This window comes from Plecotus auritus (genome assembly GCF_963455305.1).
Source record: "Plecotus auritus genome assembly, chromosome: 8".
NCBI classification, from domain to species: Eukaryota; Metazoa; Chordata; class Mammalia; order Chiroptera; family Vespertilionidae; genus Plecotus; species Plecotus auritus.
Window position 1 is genome coordinate 147,100,730 of NC_137782.1, and position 22,080 is coordinate 147,122,809.

At 37.6% G+C, this 22,080-nt stretch overlaps 1 protein-coding gene across 22 annotated transcripts in view; it reads left to right on the forward strand.

Annotated features, from left to right (window-relative positions):
- Positions 1 to 22,080, forward strand: part of NRXN1 (neurexin 1) — a 1,052,009-nt gene that overhangs the window by 736,352 nt on the left and 293,577 nt on the right. For all 22 annotated transcript variants that reach the window (XM_080686544.1, XM_080686543.1, XM_080686548.1 and 19 more), the window contains one exon: positions 10,187 to 10,368. In XM_080686544.1, the coding sequence (XP_080542670.1) occupies positions 10,187 to 10,368 (182 nt within the window). The remainder of the gene's footprint in view (positions 1 to 10,186; positions 10,369 to 22,080) is intronic.

The following is a 22,080-nucleotide window of genomic DNA, read 5'->3' on the forward strand; positions in this document are numbered from 1 at the left end:
GCTACATTCTCAAAAGATGACATCTACCTTTCTATGGTCTCCAGAGTCTAGTGTGGTGCTTTATACATAGAAATGCTTAACTAAATTGTATTGAGTGTATAGATGTTTTTATTCTTGAATTATGCTGTTGTACTGCCTTTGAATTCTCTTTCTCCTGTCATAATATTCTGCTATTGTCTCAGCATTGTGTTTTGTTTGCTTTTGTAAAAAATCCTAACTCCTTATTTTGAATTAGAATCTTTCCCTATCATTTCACTAAGCTCATCTGGCTTTCAATCTTTCAAATAACTTCTAAACTAATTTCACATTGGATTTCTTTCCCTTATTATGTTAGAAGAAATACAAATATTCCCTCTAAAATGACCAAAATTCCCTGTCTTTTGACTCATCTCTTCTATCACAACAACTGTATATACTACTTTTTACACATGTAATTATCAGCAATATATTAGAAAAACGTATGTTAACATCTGTACTGTTTTTTTGTTTTTTTGTTTTTTTGCCTCTTCATAACATTAGTGTCCCTCTTAGATTTCAAACTTATGAAAGGAATTAGCTCACACTCTAATTTGAGTCAGTTTAAATAAGATTGGACAAGCACATTTTATCTCAAGGCTATTTACTTACATGATTTTAGGGCTGGAAACTATTTCATAAGAATTTCAATGACTTCTTCATTGATCCACCTGATAAACAAATGGATAAATGGATGAATGAGTACTTGGTCTACTGGGTGAACTGATCTCAGATTTGACTGTTCTATTTAGGCTTTTTTTTTTTTTTTAAATCTGAATTTTTAGGTATGTTCACTTTAAAGGCTTAATTATGGTTTATTTACAATGAGCTATGTTATAAGCAAATTTCTTTTATGTAGAAAAAAAATGTAAGTCTTCCACCTACCTACAAATGCTCTCTGGTTCTCAAGCCAAGCAAAATCTCCAATTACACTTCATTTCAAGAGCTAGGGATTTTTCAAGCTACCTGTGTTTCATAGAAGCCCACCATCAACAATCTTATTCAGATCCTAAATTGTTTTTCGTGATTAATACATTCCCTTGGAAAATTGTTCTGAAATAATTTTAGATTTATAAAAAAATATATAGAAGTAAAACCCAGGTTTTCCTTATCCTTTCAACTACCTCCCCCAAAGTTCACATCTTATGTAACTATAGCACAGTGATTGAAATCAGGAAATCAACACTGATGTAATGATAGTAACTAAACGAAAGACCTTATTTAAAAAATCACCAGTTGTCCCAATTACAGTCTTTTCCATGGTTCAGGATCTAAACCGAGATCTCACATTGCCTCTAATTGTCATGTCTCCTTGGTCCCCTCCAATTTGGGAGTTTTTCACTCTTTTTCTGATCTTCCTAATCTTGACTCTTTTGAGGAATGCCGCCAGTTATTTTGTAGAATGTCTGCAATTTGAGTTTCTTGGATGCTTTCTTAGGATTAGGCTGAGGCTATGCATTTTTGGCAAAAACAGTACAGAAACGATGTTGTGCCCTTCTCAGCACACATCATGTTTGGAGGACCTGAATTTGATACATCCCATTTCTGGTGGTGGTAATTTTGGTCACCTGGGTACAGTGCTGCCTCCTCGGTTTCTCTGATGATTATACATTCTTAAAACCTAAGGACTAGCAGGCTATCTGCTGCTTTTCCCTATAAAATATGGAGATCTTTGGGATAGTCTATTCAAGTAAATTGTAAGAACAGGTACCAGCTCTCTTAGGTTTACCATTACCTGGTTGAAGAGCCTTATGACTCATCACAGCTATTCCTTGCTCTGACATAATGAAATGGAGAATGGTATTCATTATCAGAGTTTTCTAGGCAATCTATTCCCTCATCTGAGTTTGTTATATTTGGTGAAATTCTCTAGATTTCTTATACAACTACAGACATTCGTTCCATTTTGTTAACAGATGTAGGTATGAAATTTATTATAGGCATCTGAGAATCAGGAGCCTTATGTTATTCATTATTGCATCAATATTCCCGACATAGTTCAAGGAATATATTATGTCCTTGTTCATGACTGATAAATAATTAAAACCACATGAGTTTCATGAAAGTATCAAAAAATGAAATCTACTCTCTTCAGTAGGCATATATTTAAGATAGAAATTTCAATAAAAGGCATCTTTGATATATAGTAGTTCATAAGTTAAAAATAAGTTCTGTAGATACAGAGGAATGAGAGTGGGAAGCAAGACTGAAAAAGAAAACTGGGCATGCAACAGAGAAGCATAAACCAGCAAGAGCAAAAGTTACTTCGGGAGGAAAAGGTGTATTCCACTTGTGAATACCTGGAGCTCAGTTTGACGTGACTTCTGAGTCGGAAGCTAATATTCTACCTAGTTCCAGTCCAAAATAACTAGCAAATAGTTTTAGCTGGGTCTTGGGCTGGGAGAAAATGACTTAAATATAGCAGATAGGCCAGAAGATGTTAAATGAGAGGAACTAAGATTAGAAAACAAACAAAAGCAAAACTTCAGCTTTCCGCCTAAAATTATTATGAATTGTATTGTTGTTTTGGTGGCCTCTCTTTATCTTAAGGATGTAATGCAAATAATTTAAAATAACCACATGCAACTCTGTGTTCAGGATTTCATTCCACTGTTAAAGGCAGGAAACGGTATCACTGCCAAAAAGTTACAAGGCCTCTGAGGTGTAGAATAGAGTGATTATAGTATTAATAACAAAGATTTGTCTTCTGCACCTCTGTTCCGCAAATCCGAGGCTTCAGAATGAGCCAAACGCTTGGATGGCTTTGGAGGCAGATGCCTACAATAAAGTTTTGCAAAGGCCTCACACCTTGTAAAGATCCAGGCGCGACTTGGAAAATGTCAGAATGTGAATGAATCATTTCTGCTAAGTGTCATTATAGAAACTTTGAGCCTCCCCACATCATATGGGCTGGGTACTATTTGTTGAACCCCTGAATAAATGTCTAAGACATGGACAAGGTCAGTCAACCACAACTCCACTCTTATTCTAAAGGATTATTACAGTTATTAGAGAGGAGCATGCTTGGTTTAAAAATAATTGATACTTTTTTCTACATAGCATGTTCTTTCCATAAATGTCAAAATATAAAAATGTCAAATATCAAAATGAAAAATACACATGATGCGTTTATAAATATAGTATTCTTTCCCAGATCACAATAATATATAATTTTTTTATTATAGGACATATAGACTAGAAAAATATGGAATATTTAATAGAAAAAGATTTTTATTAGAGAAAAGTTTTGGGCCAATAGGCAAAGGGAAAATGTTCTTATTTTCTCATTGAAGTACATAATTACTATTGGAATTACATTTGAGAGAAATGATTCTTAACCTCCTAGGAATCATAGCTTTTTGCAGTTCCATTTTCTTGATAGTTTTATTTTAATTAAAATTTCTTATTGAATAAGCATACACCACGTTTTTATTTTAAAATGGCATCTTGGCTGGGGTAGAGCTGGATCTTGTATAGGCTGGCTTAGTGGGGAGACGCTCTCTGCTTTCAGGCCCCCAGGTTTACTGAGGTGTCTGAGTGGTTCCCATTGAAAGTTTGGGAGGCATTAATTGTTAATTCCTCGTGAGACCCCATGGACCCTGAGAGTGGCAATATTTTTGATTTGCATGGGCTTCGAGAGTTTTAATGAAAGAACTTGAACTGAGTTTACAATTCGTGTTTAATAGAATAGCATGCGTGCACTGACTCTTCACAGTGTCCCTCCTAGGAAATTCCAAATGCAGGAAAACTGGGTGCTCCCCATGTTGACATTTCCTGTTTTTCTCAGTTTATATTTAATTTTTTAAATGGTCCACAAACTTTAAAAAAATAATAATTTATTTTCTTAATTCCTAGGAGTCTAGGGTTCTGATGGAGCATTCGACTTGCCATATATGAAAAACCTCCCATTGTCCCTACTATCTTGAATGTCATTGTGAGCCTACTTTATTAGGCTTTCATTATTTGGAAAACATCTCAGCTGTTCGTCAGTTTATTTTCTTTGGTTTGATTCCGACTACAGGTTTACTTCTAAGCCATTTCAGCAGCATGCAATGTTTCTTGCCCTGCCTGTCATACTAAGGACCTACCTGCTCTATTTCACTAGGTCCAGGGATGAAAACCCTGTCTCATTTTCCAGTCCCTGTAGCTAGTTGTAATGCATTTGTCCATTCTCATAAGCCTGCATCTTCCATGAGGAGTCTTAAATTATGATATATGTTTAGTCTTTATTTTCATTTTCTAATATTTCTGCATCTTTAGAAGCACAGTAACCGTTGAGGGCCATCTCTTCTCAATCTTGGTAATTGTTGTCAATTACTTTCTAAAATTAGAGGCGGTTACATATTATAGGCAGGAACTCCTATTACTCTGATTCCATTCCTCTCTCCTCTTAAAATGTCCACATTTCATGAGTTTTTAATGCTCCTATGTGAAATTTTAAAATTAGAAAGCTATTGTGCTAAGTTTTATGCAATAATTCTTTGTGATTTCACAAAAAATTTACAGAAACAGAGAAAGACAATTAACTGTAATAAGTTGTTATTTTAGTGCACACATAGGGTTAAGATTTGTTAATTTTTTTTTTTTTAAGTTTCACCACTTTCAAATTTTTTCTATAGTCTAAAATTTATTTTTCCTATAAGGTGACCTTATTGTTTTTGCTTTATATGAACTTTACTCAAAAGAATACTTCCACATAGGTAAACATTGTTCAGAAAATTTACATTTAAGAGCAGCCTCTTGACAAGGTTGTAGAAAGAATAATAGTTCCCCTTAATTATAAGTGTTTTACTTTTAATTTCCATCTGACTTCCTGGCAAACTTTCACTGGAAAAAAGTGTTATATCCCTATTACACTTAATAGAATCATAATGGCCTAAATGTTTCATATTGGCTACACAATGACATTTGAAGTATTATAGGATTTCAGAAAAGAATCTTTTATTCATTTAGTTGTTATGAGTTAGAAGCTAATCTATTCAGAAGTTAATTATATTATTGTTCATGTAGCAAGGATCCAGAGCAACCAATAATCAAGCATACCTGTACATGCTTATTGGTTCTCTTTTTCAGAAACGTTCAGTTCGTTTGGGGGAATATATTAGCTTTTTCAGGAACACGTGAGGCAGAAGTGAGCACATTTAGGGAGGAAATGGTTGGCAGGGAAGACAGCCGCATATGTAAATATATGTTAAATAAACTCTAAAAATATTTCTTCTTCTAAAATCACAGGCAGTTCAGACATTAGAAATAAGAGTCCATGTGTAAATTTTACAAACATTTTTTGCAGTGTAAAGTACATGGATACTGCTAAATTTGCATCTGATGGAGCCAGCTTTGTTAATCACTTTGGAGTGAGGAATGTAGACTTGCTGCACTACTTAAATGTGGAGATTGCTGAAAACCACTTTTGAGTTTGAGTCACCCATACATTCAGTGATGTGTGGGATGTCAAGGTTAATCTGCAGTAAATCCATTAGTAGTCATGGCACTGAAGTGTCAGTGCTTGCATATAGAAGCAGGCATAATAATGATGGCTATACGTTCCTCCATGTCGATAAAATGCTTGCAACTGATTAAGATGTACTGTTGCTGCACATTGAATTCACTTACATAATAAAATAAAAGATGTTCCTGTAAAAATAAAAATTTAAAAATAAAGCTAGATTGTGGTTTATCTTGTATAGGCTTACTTCTTTATTTAATAGTCTCAGTGAGTTTTTTGCATCATGCTATAAATCTTCCCATCCTGGATGCATTATGGTGATGAACTAATACTATGTTTTCTCATGAAAGCTCCCATTTGATGCAATTTAATATCCTTCCCATTGTCAACTATTAGTAGATGTAAATAATGATATAATGGGTTTATGTGAAAAAAAGTGCTAATCTAAGGAATGAAATACTGAAAAGGCTAATAAAAATGGGGGTATAGGGAAGTCATTTCTTAAAAGGCATTTGGTTTGAACATAACTTTGAAATAAGTTAAACTTTTCTAAAGGTTCTTATTCTATATAATAAAAGCCTAGGTGGTGTCACACCCTCGTGTGATGTCATCACAAGATGGCCACCAAAAGATGGCTGCGTACACAATGGAGGTGGGGCCTGGGGGTCCCGTGGCTCTGCACGGTGCGGAGGAGGCTGGTCCCAGTGTCTCCGCCACCTCATGTGGAGGAGGCAGGTCCCAGCGGAGGAGGTGGTTCGTGGCAGGGGAGGGCAGTTGGGAGTGATCAGGCTTACAGAGGAGGGCAGTTCGGGGTGACCAGGCCAGCAGGGGAGGGCAGTTGGGGGCGATCAGGCCGGCAGGGGAACAATTAGATGTCAATCAGGCTGGCGGGGGAGTAGTTAGGGGGCGATCAGGCTGGCAGGCAGAAGAGTGGTTAGGAGCCAGCAATCCTGGATTGTGAGAGGGATGTCCGATTGCCGGTTTAGGCAGGGATCGGGCCTAAACTGGCAGTCAGACATCCCCCAAGGGGTCCCAGATTGGAGAGTGTGCAGGCCAGATTGAGGGACACCCCCCCATGTACAGATTTCATGCACCGGGCCTTTAGTAGTAAGATAAAACAACAATGTTGCAATATTAGTCATTTTATTTTTTCACCACAGACATACATACAAACACTTCATCTGTTTTCTGTAAAATGTATTGGGCATATACTATATGCCAGAAGTGGGACTAAAATGTTACAGTGCAATATGTCAGTTAATCCCAATAGAAGTTCCATGAGATAATAGTGTTATTTTGCTTGATTTTTTTTCCAGGTAGGAAACAGAAGACTTAGAATAAATAGCTTTTTCAAGATCATGTAGCTAGTCAATGATACAGTTGGAATTTGAACTCGGTTGTGCCTGAGTCCAAAGTTTACATTCTTAATGTCTTAATTATTCTGCTTCAGTAAGTACATCATGCCCTTGGTTCAGAAAGATGAAATTCAAAGGACATAGATTTGAAAATGTTAGTCATCTGACCCACTATATTATCTTGTTGAAGTATGCTCATATTCTCAAGGTTACCAAAATGGAGAGTATATGGCAATTTCTTATCTTGATGGAATGAGGACTTTAAGAGCACAGAGATTTTTGTAGAGTTTGATGTAAAATGATTTTTTTTTTTTAGAAAAGGAAGCCAAGATGCTTACAGAGGTTGGTAGGAGAGAACTGTGCCATGGCTGGCCATCTGATTCCTTTGCCTATTATGGAATTGTGCCAATGCGTACAATTCAGTGTATTGTTGTGCATACAGAAGGAAAAGGAAGAGAGATTGCCTTTCAGATGTACCTGGAGGAAAAGGACACTAGAAATAATTGTATTGTTTGACCCCGGGTATCACAACTGCTTTTGCTTTGTTTGGATGAAACCTAAAGAATTGGAAAGTCATTGTAAGGAGGACAGAGTAGCTAATAGCATGCTCGTGGCCAAGCTGTAACACTTATTGGGAAAGGTTGAAATGTGGGATGAAATCAAATCTTGAGTAATGATATTTGTATTGTGACATTTATCTTGCTGAAAATATAAGCCTTTACATTATTATCCTCAAGTCCTATAGCTGAGCAACGAGAAATTTTCATAGTTCCATAAGTTTGGGAAGTGTACCCTAAACCAAATGTTAACCTACATATATTAAATGTCCTGTCATTTCACATTTATATGTGATTTTTTTTCTTTTTTGAAAGCATTGTGAGGTGAAAGGACAGTATATGATCATGAAGTGTAAATGTCACTTTATGGATATGAGACATTAGAATATGATAACAGTTGGCCTTGATAAATTCAGACTGACATATCCAATTAACTTTTTTTTGACCGTCTTGTTATCATAACAGAAACATTTCTGTAATTAAAAAAAAAAATCCCACACGGCAGTCAGACTCTGGATGTTAGGTTTCCTACCAGCTCTGCAAGGTAACCAAGTTTGCAACATGAGATAACAAGCCAATCCTTATGGCTAAATTTCCCAAATATAACAGGGGAGCAATGCTTGCCTTACTTCCCACGCAGAAGTAGAAATAAAAGAAAAACTGTTGTAAGATAATGTTGTAAGATAATGTAAGATATTTGCTGCTTTGCAACACTGCCTTTCTTGCATGAGTCTGAGAAACATCTGGATTCTCATACGTTTTATATTGTCAAGTAGCATCTCTGATTTTGAATGTTTTTCTTACTTCACATGAAATACGTAGTCATTAGAGAACAAAGTTAACTAAAAGGGAGAAAATAAAATTAGGGACCAGCATTCAGAGGTCACCACATCTCCACATCTTCGTTTTAAAGAAATCTTTACGTGTAAGTGTTCTTGTCCTCTTTTTATCGATGTAAGTGGTACTGAAGCATGGAATACTTACTCACCTACAAAAATTACCAAGCAGGAAAATACTGATCAAATAGTGCTTGCTTGTTAATATCCAGATGAACCGTCTTCTAATGGTCCTACAGGCTCTGGCGTTCCTGATACACAAATCTGTATATTCTGAATTTTCTTTGCTTGCACAGGGACCAGTGCCTTTCAATATAACCTACCTATTCTCACATGAGAGAGAGAAACCGCGTTTATTTATTAGTACCCCCCAAAATTTAATAGAGACATGCACAGCCTCTCTACCATTGCATTTTCCACAAATTTCTGTTCTATCACTTTTACATGCAATATCGTCCCGACACGCTTCTTGGGTCAGGACCATGTATCAAGGCATTTTACTGGTAAAGCAATCAGGCACAGCCGGCACAGGGCAGAGTGCTTGGAGTTTCTCAAGGGACTCTAGGCTATGGAAATGACTCAGACATAATGCAGAGAAAAGCTGGCTCCACAATACAGTCAAGGGAAATAGATTATATTTTTAGCTATTTAATTAAATATACATGAATATGATATTGTCAGCTTCATTTAATTGGTAAATTTGGTAATCATAGAAATCTGATAGGCAGATATCTTGAAAACATACCGATGAACATATAACTTTTACATATAAGCCTTACTCTTGGTAGAAGCTATTTTTCCATAAACACAAGATGCTTCGTGGCCTAAATTTTAATATTCACTCTTACTGCTTTCCTTATCATGTTCAGCACATAGTAGGTGCACATTAAATATGTAGTGGCATTTTTTGTTGTTGGAAGGTTACACGCCCCTCTATAAATGGTACCCTAAGTTCTGTTCCTATGGTAACAATAAATATTTCTGTGTGTGGAGGAAGATCTCCTTTGCATTGTATATATCTTTGCATATGTCTTCCAAATATCTGGACTGAAACAGTTGATTTTATTGCGCCCAGTGAGATAAATTCCAGGGCAGCGAAGATAAAAAAGACCTCAATGCCTTGGATGCTTAATAAACCTGTTTGAAAACAAAACAAAACACCTGTTTTTAAAGTAAGATGGATAATTTACTGACATCACTACCAGAAAGTAAAATCTGAACACTCACCACATGTGGCTATGACTTTATTGTTAGTGCTGCAAGACTAGTATTCACTTTGCGGGGGGGGAAAGAATGGGCCTTTCCATGATGCTGGGTCGTGTGACAGCTACTAGATGTTGCTTGTTAAATAAGACTTGACTTCTATGGATGGGATCTAATATCTGTATTTTCTGGACATGACCACTGGGGCTTACAGCTGTTCGTCCATTAGTTATCATCTGTCATAGGTGAACAGGCACGTTCCCCGTAAAAGTTGATTCGAAGAGTATTTGTCGCGATTTGCTTCACTGTGCTGCATGGCCTGGTCACATCTGCATGCAGCCCTTGTTTCAAAACCAAGTTGATATATGTTTCTGCTCCTTTCACAAGCGTCCAAAGTCAATGTTTCCTACTACACTATTTCTTAAAAACTGGCAGAAAGAAATAAAACCCCATTACATTCTCTGCTTGTCCAACTCCTTTGAAAAAGCAATAATCTCCCGTTTGTTCTGAAACACCTGCTGGGAGATTTAATGAGTGTATTAAAAACTGAGCTGCCTTGATATTTCTTTTAAAAAAATACAACAAATCTTTTTCTTGAGAAAGTGTGATTGAAATCTGCTATTTGCTTTGCCAAAGATTTTTTGTTTTTGTTTTTTTAATGTGGCCATAATATAAATTTAATACTTTCCTGATATGTCAACCTAACACACATGAAAAGGGTATCGCTCACATATTTGGACTAATTGTTTGCTTGTTTATTTGTTTGTTTTCCAGCTGGGACAACGTATATCTTTAGCAAAGGTGGTGGACAAATCACATACAAGTGGCCTCCTAATGACCGGCCAAGTACCCGAGCGGACAGACTGGCCATAGGGTTTAGCACTGTTCAGAAAGAAGCTGTATTGGTGCGTGTGGACAGTTCTTCTGGCCTGGGGGACTACCTAGAGCTGCATATAGTAAGTACTTTTAAAATAAGATTCAACTTTTGCTTTTCACTGTTAGTTTTTTGGTTTGTTTCTTGGTAAGTCACTTATAATTAGTTTGTTGGTTTTAACTTTCTCTCCCCAGCAACCAGAACTTTTGGTACAGAAAATATAATTACATTCAAGAGATAATAAAGTGTTATACCTATTATAATTGATAAAAAATGTTCTTCATAATAGAAAATATTGTGCTTTTGTTTGAAGTGTGAATTCCTCTCAGTTACCTATTTACGAAGGTTTGTTTTTGGTGTGTTTTAATACCTCGAGGCAGCCCTCTAGGTGTTGTTTCATCTGGCTGGAAGCCGGGGCTTGTCATACTGGTGACAACAAAAGAGAGGGATCCAGTGTCCTTATTTCTTTTCCAGCCTGGATAGGGAATGGTCTGAAGGTACATGCCATGGGTGGGAGGGAGAAAAGGAGACTTTGAAGATATTTGGGACAGTGAAAAAAAAAGGCAAAAACATTGTTTCTGTGCTATCTTACACTTATTTTAATACCTAAGTGTCAAGAAAATACAATGTCATTTATATCCTGGGACCTTTCCTTTTTCTCCAAACTCTAAGCCTCCCACGAGAATTTAGTCAGCACATATTACATAGCAAATAATAGTTTATAAATGAAAAGCTTTTTTTACCTTTTAACACTGCCAGCACTGAGTAGAGCCCTACATCTCTGCACTGTTACCTATTTGTATGGTTGCAATTTTGCATTTCCTCATTTCCTTGCAATATTTGCAAAGAAGCACATGCAGGCTTTCATTGTTTAGAGATAGTTATGTTTTACTGATAATGTCAACATAAGAACCATGTCACATATTTAAAAACTGTCAAGGGTTCTTATCATTATAGTTCTTGGTCCAACATATCTTCTAGGAGGTTCTGAAGCATATAAATTTCTTCATCCTCCTTTTAATCCTTGAGGTATAGTTTATCTCTTCTGCCTCATGCGATCATGTAAGTTGGTTTTGTTTTTGGCTATCCCTGTAAGTTCTCCCTTTACCAGTACCTGTGCCTCAAAGGATATTTGATTAGGTCAATATGTTCTTCCCTGTTAGAGACTGGCCTTCAGGCACTCATCCTAAAATGTTAGGAAAACACGAAAGAAAATATGTTACCACAGACTTCTACAGGACCTTAATTTTCAATGTTTTATTCATTTATTTTCATTAATATTTTATTTATTAATTACAGTTGACATTCAATATTTTATTAGTTTTAGGTATACATCATAGTGATTAGACATTTTTGTAACTTATAGATGATCACCCCCAATAAGTGTTGTACCCACCTGACACCATATATAGTTATTACAATATGGTTGACTATATTTCCTATTGTGTAATTTACATCCTTGTGACTATTTTGTAACTGCCAGTTTGTACTTCTTAATCGCTTCACCTTTTCCAGACAGTCCTCACCCTCCTCCACCCTCCCATCTGACAACCATCAGTTTGTTCTCAGTATCTAGGAGTTTATTTTCTTAATCTTAGTTTTCTATTATACTTATAGAATTTCAAATACGCTGAGTAGGGGGTTTACACTGACCACCAGGATCTGAATTCATTGTTAATCTTGGAAAGAAAATAAAACAAAACAAAAGAAAACACTTCAGCATGACCATTATTGAACTGTTTTAAATTTACGGTTGTAAATTTTTCATTCAAAATGCAGTTGTCAAAAATGGGAACCCTGGGAAAGTAATTTCATCTGCCTTTCAGCAAATATCTAACAAAACCGAAAGCATCTGGATTTTTATGGCATCATAAATAAATGATCAGTTGAGATAAACTTAACTAGTGCAGTAAGGATTCTTGCTGTTTAGCATAATCTCAACTTCCTAAATGTATTTGTTCCATTCTGATTTAAGAGCCTTGCTATTTCAAAAAATAAATAAATAAAAGTGGAAACAAGAGCTTTTCTTCCTGAAAGAAATTGCTTATTGATCTAGAACCAATTACACATTTACCCTGTGAAAAGGTTCTACAATGATCACTCTCAAGTCATAAGGGGCCATGTTATTAAATTACACAACCTCTGTTGTTTGTTTTATGGTCAAAGAGTTTTAGTCTACAAGAATGGGTTTTTCTTTCCAATTCTGATCAAATGCGGGCTTACATCCTCTTATGCATAATGGATTGACTTTCTAGATGTTCACACCAGCCCCAGTACCTTCCACAGCTCCTTTGCTGGTCTCCTTTCTGAACCACCTCTCTTGGTCTTGCCTAGCCAATCACTTTGAACGCAGTGTCTGCCCCTAGATACCCTTCCTCTTGAATTCGCTACCTTCAAACTCTCCCTTGATCTGAGAGCATGTCCTTGACTAGGAAATGGCAAATGGACATTGGTTCCCTGGGCTTACCAGATGTCCTGATATGTTAGCCCTGTTCACTCCTGTACCAACTACTCATACCCAGTTTTAGTCCAAATCTGGCCAACTAAAACTTTCTATCTCACTCCTTTTTCTCTCATTGCCTACAAGTAATGACTTAGCACGCTGATATGGAGATAAGTCATTTATTTCTACATTTTCAACATACCATAAAAATTAACACAAGGCTGGTGTTTTTCTTTTCACTACAGAAGTTTACCTCTCCTTCCCATAATGTTGGGCACATGGAAGGGGAAGAGAAAGAGCAGTTAGATATTTGAAAAGCAGAGAGAGAGAGGTAGAGAGGAGGGAGAGAAAGGGAGAGACTGAGGAAGGGGGCAAGGAAGGATGAAAGAAGGAAAGGAAAGGAAAGAAAAGGTATAAGGACCATAATTGTTTTCCAGTGACAGAAGCAAAAGTATTCTTAATAATGACACTTAGATTTGGGAATATTAAGAGGCTACTTTATGAGGTTATTTAGGTACCTTTGAATCTGTCTTGATTTTCTCCAAATCATTTCTTCCGCTTTTTTCAAGATTGGGAATTTAAAAGGAAAACAGATTTGTAGAAGTATAGATTATTACTGTTGTTTGACTTTGTGATATGAATATAACTGACAAAAATGAAACAAATCATAGATGATTTATATATAAAAGTTAGAAATTTAAAGTATCTATTAAACTGCCAGAAAAATGTCTGTAAACGTTCAAGGTCAACCATGTATAAACCATGTACTGATTTTATATAAAAATGATATTTTCCTCAATAATTAATAGAATTAATAAGATGCAAAGTTGATAGAACACATTATAAGGTACTCCAGTCTTGCCAAAATGTGTAATGGTATTTCTGTTAGATAACTTTTAAAATTTGATTGGCATATAATGTCAATGAAGATGTGAATATTTGACATTGTTAATCATCTTATTTTTTCAAAATTATGTTTGATTTTATTGGAAAATATAATCATATTTAAATTTTGATTAACTGTACTCTAAAATATAATAACTTACACTAAAATTATTTTGTTACTCAGGTGGCATAGTTTATATAGATAAATTTTTTTTTTGGTTATATTAATATTGCTACTGCTACCCTCAGAGCCATATGATATTACTATTGAAATTTGTAAGGTTTCAGAAGTAGATTATGGGAAGATAAGGACATGAAGTAAGGAACAATTAATTAGCATAGTGCTTTGGAAACAAGTGCTCAATAAATGTTTTCTGAAATAAGAAATGAAGTAATGAATGATATATTAAAAATATTATGGCTTAGGCTCAGTATAGACTCAACTTTTCTATAATCATAGTGAAGTTACAGATGAAGTTTAATTTCTATATAACTCTGAGAAAGGATAATTTCTTGTTCATAATATAAAAAAAGTGTAGCAATAGCCACAGATTTTTGAAAAGTTGCATATTCTATTGATACTGTTTTCTGAATCTTTACCTAAGAAATAATTATGGTAGTTGATTATTTAGTGAAGGGATGGGGAACAGGAGGTCCCAGGCCATAGAAGGCCCTTAAAATCATATGGTCTGGCCCTGCCAAGACATTAGGGGTGAGTTAATTAAATGTTTGACCAAATATAGCAGGCTAATTTTTAAGTTGATAATTTTGTATGGCCAGGGAATGATGTTATAAATATTTAAATGGCCCTTGGCAGAAGAAAGGTTTCCCATCCCTGATTTAAAGAAAGTGTATGGTGAGAAACAATTTTTTGATAAATGATTATCTTGCCTTAATAATCACCTTATTTACTGTAATTCACTTTTACCATAAATTACTCACTACTCACGTAATATCACCCATGTTTTTAAATAGAAATAAGCTTTCTGATGGTACAGGATATCCTATCTAATAAAAGAGTAATATGCAAATTAACCACCACTCAGCTACACCCACAAGCCATGCCCACAAGCCACGCCCACCAGTCAATCAGGAGCAAATATGCAAATAAACCCAACCAAGATGGCTATGGCCACAGAGAGCAGGAGGGAGGCTTGGGTTTCCCAGGCAATGGAGGAAGCCGAGCTTTCCGCCTGCCCTTGCCGGCCTAGGCCTCTACTCAAGGCTACAAAGTTTCAATGATAAAAGATACATAAATCCAAACAGAAATGGCAGCAGCCACAGAGCTGGAAAGAGCAGGAGGCTAGGGTTGCCCCTGGTGATGGAGGAAGCCAAGCTTTCCACACACCCTGGCTGGCCCAGGCCTCCACTTAAGGCGACAAAGTTTCAATTATAGAAGATACATAAATCCCAACAGAAATGGCTGCCGCCATGGAGCAAGCAGAAGGCTTGGCTCCACTCCAGGCTACAAAGTTTCAATTGTAGAAGATAAATAAACCCCAGATACCAGGGCCTCTGCTTGCATCTCCGGGGGGCGTGGCCGGCCTGCAAACCACCACAGGCCCCTCACCCAGGCCGCCCCACGCCCCAAGGGAACCCCCACCCTGATCCAGGACACCCTTCAGGGCAAACCAGCTGGCCCCCACCAGTGCACCAGGCCTCTATCCTATCTAATAAAAGAGTAATATGCAGATTGACCATCACTCCAACACACAAGATGGCTGCCCCCATGTGGTCAAAGATCCTGTCCCCATGTGGACACAAGATGGTCACCACAAGATGGACAGCAAGGGAGGGCAGTTGGGAGGGACCAGGCCTGCAAGAGAGGGCAGTTGTGGGTGATCAGGCCAGCAGGGGAGGGTAGTTGGGAGGGATCAGGCCTGCAAGGGAGGGCAGTTAGGGGTGACCAAGCCGGCAGAGGAGGGAAGTTCGGGGTGACCAGGCCTGCAGGGAAAGGCAGCTGGGAGGGACCCAGGCCTGCAGGGGAGAGTAGTTGGGGGGGACCAGGCCTGCAGGGGAGGGCAGTTAGGGGTGACCAGGCCTGCAGGGGAGAGCAGGTGGGGGGCACCAGGCCTGCAGGGGAGGGAAGTTAGGGGTGACCAGACCTTCAGGGGAAGGCAGTTAGGGGAAAACAGGTTGGCAGGGGAGCAGTTAGGCATCAATCAGGCTGGCAGGGGAGTGGTTAGGGGTGATCAGGCTGGCAGGCAGAAGCGGTTAGGGGCAATCAGGAAGGCAGGCAGGCGAGCAGTTGGGAGCCAGCAGTCCTGGATTGTGAGAGGGATGTCCGACTGCAGTCGGACATGCCTCGAGGGGTCCCAGATTGGAGAGGGTGTAGGCTGGGCTGAGGGACACCCCCTCCCCCATGCACGAATTTCATGCACCGGGCCTCTAGTAAATATAATAATGATGACTAATAAGAAAAATAATATAATATAGAAATGTAGCTTTTCATTACTTATTTTGGTACATGCTAGAAGGCTGTTCAGAAAGATTTTCTGAGCATGGCCCATATCTTTGTTAGTCCCTGTGGGTACAAAAATAAACCAGCTCCCTACTTAGTACTTATTTCAACTAATATCTGTTGGCCAGCCATATGGAATCCTGTTCACTAGGTAGCTTAGATTATTTATAGTAAACATACTTTCTCCCAAAGTGACTAATTTTTCTTGATTTTTTTCTCCATCATGGTATCTCCATTTCTTCTCCTTGCAGTTAACTTTCTTATCTGCATAGTATTTGCAAGAGGAGGGAAAAATTATAGGTTTTTAAGATAGAGAATACGAAGAGATTTGTAAACCATAAAGGGTTATATACATTTAAATTGGTAATGTTGAGAATTAACACTGAATAAAATAACTTTTAGAATCAATAAAAAATTCATTTTTCATATTTTCTAATGTATATTTAGAAATTTTACTTATGTTGTCACTCTAGACACAGGCGTCCTCAGACTACGGCCTGTGGGCCATATGCGGCCCACTGAGGACATTTATCTGGCCTGCTGGGTGCTGCTGCCTGTCCTGCTTAGCAGCCAACTCGTCCCGGGCCCGCAGTGCGCATAGAAATTTGTTCATAGTTTTTTTTTTTAAACTATAGTCCAGCCCTCCAACGGTCTGAGGGACAGTGAACTGGCCCCCTGTTTAAAAAGTTTGAGGACCCCTGCCTAGAGCAAGCATGCCAAACTCGTGGCCCATGGGCCACATGCCTCATTTATTTGGCCTGTGTTAGCCTTTGAGTTTGACATGCTTGCTCTAGAGATAACATCTCTTATACACTGAGTGGCCAGATTATTATGATCTCTGAATGCATAATAATCTGGCCACTCAGTATATGTATATACTAGAGGCCCGGTGCATGAATTCGTGCATGGGTGGGGTCCGGCCAGCCTGACCAGGGGGAGCGGACATGGGCTGTTGGCTGGCCTGCCTGCTGGTTGAACTCCTGGTCGAAGGGACAATTTGCATATTAGCCTTTTATTATATAGGATATACACTGAATGGCCAGATTTTTATACATTCAGAGATCATAATAATCTGGCCACTCAGTGTATATCAGTCTGGTAATGTTAATTGGAAGTTACTTACCCCTTCTCTGATTGACAGAAGAAAGCCACTGCAAATGTGTGCTCATTCACTGCCAGGAATATTAACATATCATTGGTTCTGACCAGAGGAAATGTGTGGAGGCTGGAGGAGAGGATGAGTAAAAAAGTGTTTTTTTGAAATTCTTTCATCTTGGGAGCATGAAAGAGCATTGCAAATTTGATCAGTAAATTGTTCTACACATTTGCCTTAAGTGCTTATTCTTTGTACTTTGCTGAGCTGGAAGCCTTATTTTTACAACAAGCTCTTAATTGATTTTGATTTAGAAATACACCTTTTGATCAGGTTTAGTTTTAGGCTAGAAGGATAGTGTATTTATAGTAAATATTTCATGTCCCAAAATAACTTATCAATATTGGTGGCATGTCAAATATTTCTCACCTCATTCTGCCTGTCTACATTTTATACTATTTATCTTAACTCTGTCTTACAATTAAATAAATAAAAGAACACACATTTTAAAGTCAATAATTAGACATGGGTTCACAACTATATCAACAAGTTAAAACCCAATTATTCACTCACAGACTTTTCTTGCAGTTAAATTATGTTCTAGAGAAATATTCTCTTTAACCAACAGATTTCCATATTTTAAGAGTTCTACTTTGCCATATAATCTTTAAATTCAATCCTGTAAATAATATTCACTAGGTATTTTTGAGAGCTTTCTCTTTCACTTTTTTATTGTTTACAGTATTACAGATATTTTATATGATTTTTGTTTTCCTGGTTCTTATAGAAATTAGATAATATGTGGCCTCTTTGACTAGAATTTTAAAAGAAAGCTAAAATAAATTCTACGGTGTTTTGTAAAATTCTTGCCCAATTATTTAACATATGAAGGATACAAGTTATCTTTGGAGAAAATGGGAGGAGTGATGATCACATTTCTATTGGCTGAAGTGCTATCCAGATACCCTGATACAATCTCTATATGATAGAGTGGTAGGGTTAAGCATCAATACAAACTCCTCATTTACACTTGGAAGTTAATTACTTTCTCATTTGCTAATTCACTTTTGTTGCATCAATAACTCTAGGAATTTGGTTTCTAGATTTTAAAAATTATTTCCTTCTCTGAAATTCTTTCGCTGTTGAAATTGAATAGAGAATCAAAACGACTATCTCTACCTGAACCTTCTCAGTTCATGTACTTATCACTTAGGCACTTATCTTCCTGTCTCTATTCTGAATACTTTCCAATCCATTTTATATACTTATGTCAAATTAAATTGCTAAAATGCTTCTTTGATTCTATTATTCCTCTGTTAAAACACAGGATGCTTCCCAATTATGTACAGATAAATAAGTCTGTGCCTAACACTTCATGTCTTTAATATTCAAATCTTAACTTCCCTTTTCAGTCCATTTTCTCATAATTCTATACTTATCTTTCCACTCCAGTGAAATTTGTTCATTCTTTTTAAAAATGAACTTCCTGTTCTTTTGCTATTCTAATTCTACCCAGGGGATGTCTTCTCATTGTCTCTCACTATCTAGATTCTGCTCAGTCATCAATCTCTCTCTTTAAATATTGGCCTGTGGAGTTTAGAGCTTCTTGAGCTAGCAGAAAGAAGTCTAGGACTCAGGAATCTTTTGGAAAGAGCTGTTGAAACAATGCCCAGGGCAGTACCTAGGTAGAGAAAATCTTAGATTCTGCGCCAATCTATGAGTACTACTCTTCTTGATCCATTGCTTTATGGTGGACCCCAAGTTACTTTACAGAATAGCTTCACATCAATTCTAAGTTATCCAGAGTTGGGTTACAGTCCTAACATGCTCTTTTCAGTGCTATTAAAACAAAAGACTTTGTTGAATCATTTCTAACTACTGAATATACCATCACTTCTTCTGCAGCTATTACTTTTCAAAAACCTACCTTCAAGAAATATCTCCTTTGGTCAATTCAGGACATTATTATTGATCACCTATAATGTAGTTCATACTGTATTTAGTTGTCTTTTTCTGTGGAAAAATATCCGCACAATTTAGCAGCTCAAAACATCAAGCATTTATAATCTTATACAGGCTCAGTTACCCAGAAGCAGCTGAGCTAGATTATCCAGAGATTCCCAGGAGAAGACATGATTAAGATCTCCCATGCTTAGAGCATATCTGATATGTTCATTCTTATGATCCAGTCCGAGTTTACATGTCTTAGGAAGAAATTATGATCAGCAATGGAAACATATGCTCACAGGTTATAAAAGATGCTGGCTTTGCAGAAGTCTAAACATAACATAGATTTATGGAAAAGGAGTAATGAAGACATTGTTTGAGGATTACAAGCTAGTTAGGGGAATGCTGGAGTCATTTGTACACTGATCAGAAAAACTTTTTTTAAAAATTTTTTTATTGCACAAAACACACTGAAAGCCATAAGCAAAATGCATGAGAGTAGCAGATAAAACATGCAAACAGCATAGCAAACATGTCACCAAAGGTCAGGAAATAAGATGAAAAGGACACTGTGACATTGAAGTCCTAGTAGAGCTATTGTTGGACCACTTCTGACATAGGCAGTTCATTTTAACAAAGGAAGGAAATGACTCAGGGGAATATACAAGGGAACACTCAAGTTAACAATAGCCACATTTTAAATCAGGAGCAAAGAACTGGAGATAATTTTCACTGGGCCTGAGAAAATTATTTTGATGGAAACAAACATTTTCAGAGCTTTGATATGCAATTTGTGTTGTCTTTAGGAGCTTATGTTAGGAGTATGGGGGAGGGACACACTTTCCTTTACCCTCAAGGTTCTTCTGGTTGCTCTAATAATAAAATAGACATCAGACAGATTAGCACAAGAAAATAAAATTTAATACATATGTATGGGAACCCCACATACATGAGTGACTCAGACACCCCGCATGAATGAAAGGTTCAGAGATAGAAAGGGGGAAGTCTAGGTATGTAAGACATTCTGAGCTAGGGATGAGGTAAGGTGACTTGAGGGCTTCAAAGGGTTATTGCAGGATGATAACAAGAGCAGATGTTTAGTGAATAGAAGTTTGTTCTGCCTTGTAGATAGGTTAAAAGGGGTTTTCTCTGCTTATCTCCCATTTGGGGCAAGGCCCCCAATTCAAGTTCTTCTAGGTAGTCAAGGAGGAGAGGCAGAAGTTTCTCTTGAGCCTGCAGCTAAAGCTACCTTTAGCTCAAAACAATCTCTATACCACAGAGGCTTATTTGGGGTGACTCATTCTGGATTCCCACAGGAGGCAGTATGCTGCACCTGGGAATTCTTAGGTCAACAAGACAGAGGAGGCCTCTGCCCTCCTGGAGAGGAGCAGGATGAACTGTCTAACCTCTGCCTACAAAGTGGCGCACTGGGAGAGCACACTGAGGTTAGGCCTCTGAGGAGACCCTTTACTGGTGGGCTTTTCCAATCAGGAAAAACACTTCCTCCTGAACCTACTCCTCAGAGCCTTCTTGCCCAACAAGGAGTGGACATACAAGATTGACAGACCAAAAAAGCTCTTGGTAAAAAATCAAAATGTAATCATTAGTCCTCTTTGTCTGTGAAAACAAGTTAATCTTAATATTCCTAAAATAGTACTCTGAATTTTAGCTAGCAAATGAAGACTGCTCACTCCCAAGTATACATCTCCAGTCCTGACTTCCCTCTGATCATCAGAGCAGCATTTCCAAGGGCTTACTGAGTGTCTCCCCCTGAATGTCTCATGAGCACCTCAGACTTATCACATTAAAAACTGAGCTCATTGTCGCCGAACCTCATGTCCATCTACACGATTACAGATTAAAAACCTGACATGGCTCCCACGCTTACTCTTATGACCTTATGTTTCTCACCAAATTCCAGAAATGTCTCTCAATCAGCACTATGTAATAGAAATATAATGTGATCCATGTGTATAATTTTAAATTTTCTAGTAGTCACATTAAAAAAGAAAAAAAATCAGATGAGTGAACTTTTAATATATTTCATTTAACTCAATCTATCCAAAGTATTATCATTTCAACATATAATAAATACCAATTTTACATTTTATTTTTTGAACTGAAGTAAAATTTATATATACCTTTATATTAGTTACAGGTACACAGCATAGTAATCTGGTCTTTGTATATACTACAAAGTGATCATTACAATAAGTCTAGTCACCATCTGTCTCCATACAATTGACCCTCTTCACCCATTTCACCCACACCCCAATCCCAACCACTTTCCTCTCTGCAAACCACCAATTGATGAGGTTTTTTAAATTTATTTTTTAAAATTTAAATACAAGTAAAATAATACAGAGTCTGTCCTTTTTGTCTGACTTATTTCACTTAGCATGATACCCTCAAGATCCATTCAATGTTGAAGCAAATGGCAATATTTTATTTTATATGGATGAATAGTATTCTATTTTATATGTATACTAGAGGCCCGGTGCACAAAAATCGTGCACTGGTGTGTGTGGGGGGGCATCCCTCAGCCTGGCCTGCCCCCTCTCACAGTCCAGGAGCCCTCAGGGGATGTCCTTCTGACGTAATCTGGCCTAAGCCGCAATCTGGCCTCCCTCTGCATGAGGCGACCGGGCTGATCAGGGGAAGGCACCACCCTCATCACCCTGCTGCTGCTGCCATTGCTGGCCGCGGCGGCTGTGAGGCCGGAGCCCCGGGCCTCACAGCTGCTGGGGCTCACGGCTGCCTGAGCCCCGGGCCTCGCAGCCTCTGGGGCTTTGTCTGGATGGATGTTCAGATGGATGTCAGAAAGACGTCCGCCCTAATTATCATATTACCCTTTTATTAGTATAGATACCGCATCTTCTTTATCTATTTATCTATCAATGGGCATTTAGGTTGTTTCCATATCCTGTGTGTTGTAAATAATGTTGCAATAAACATAGGGGTGCAT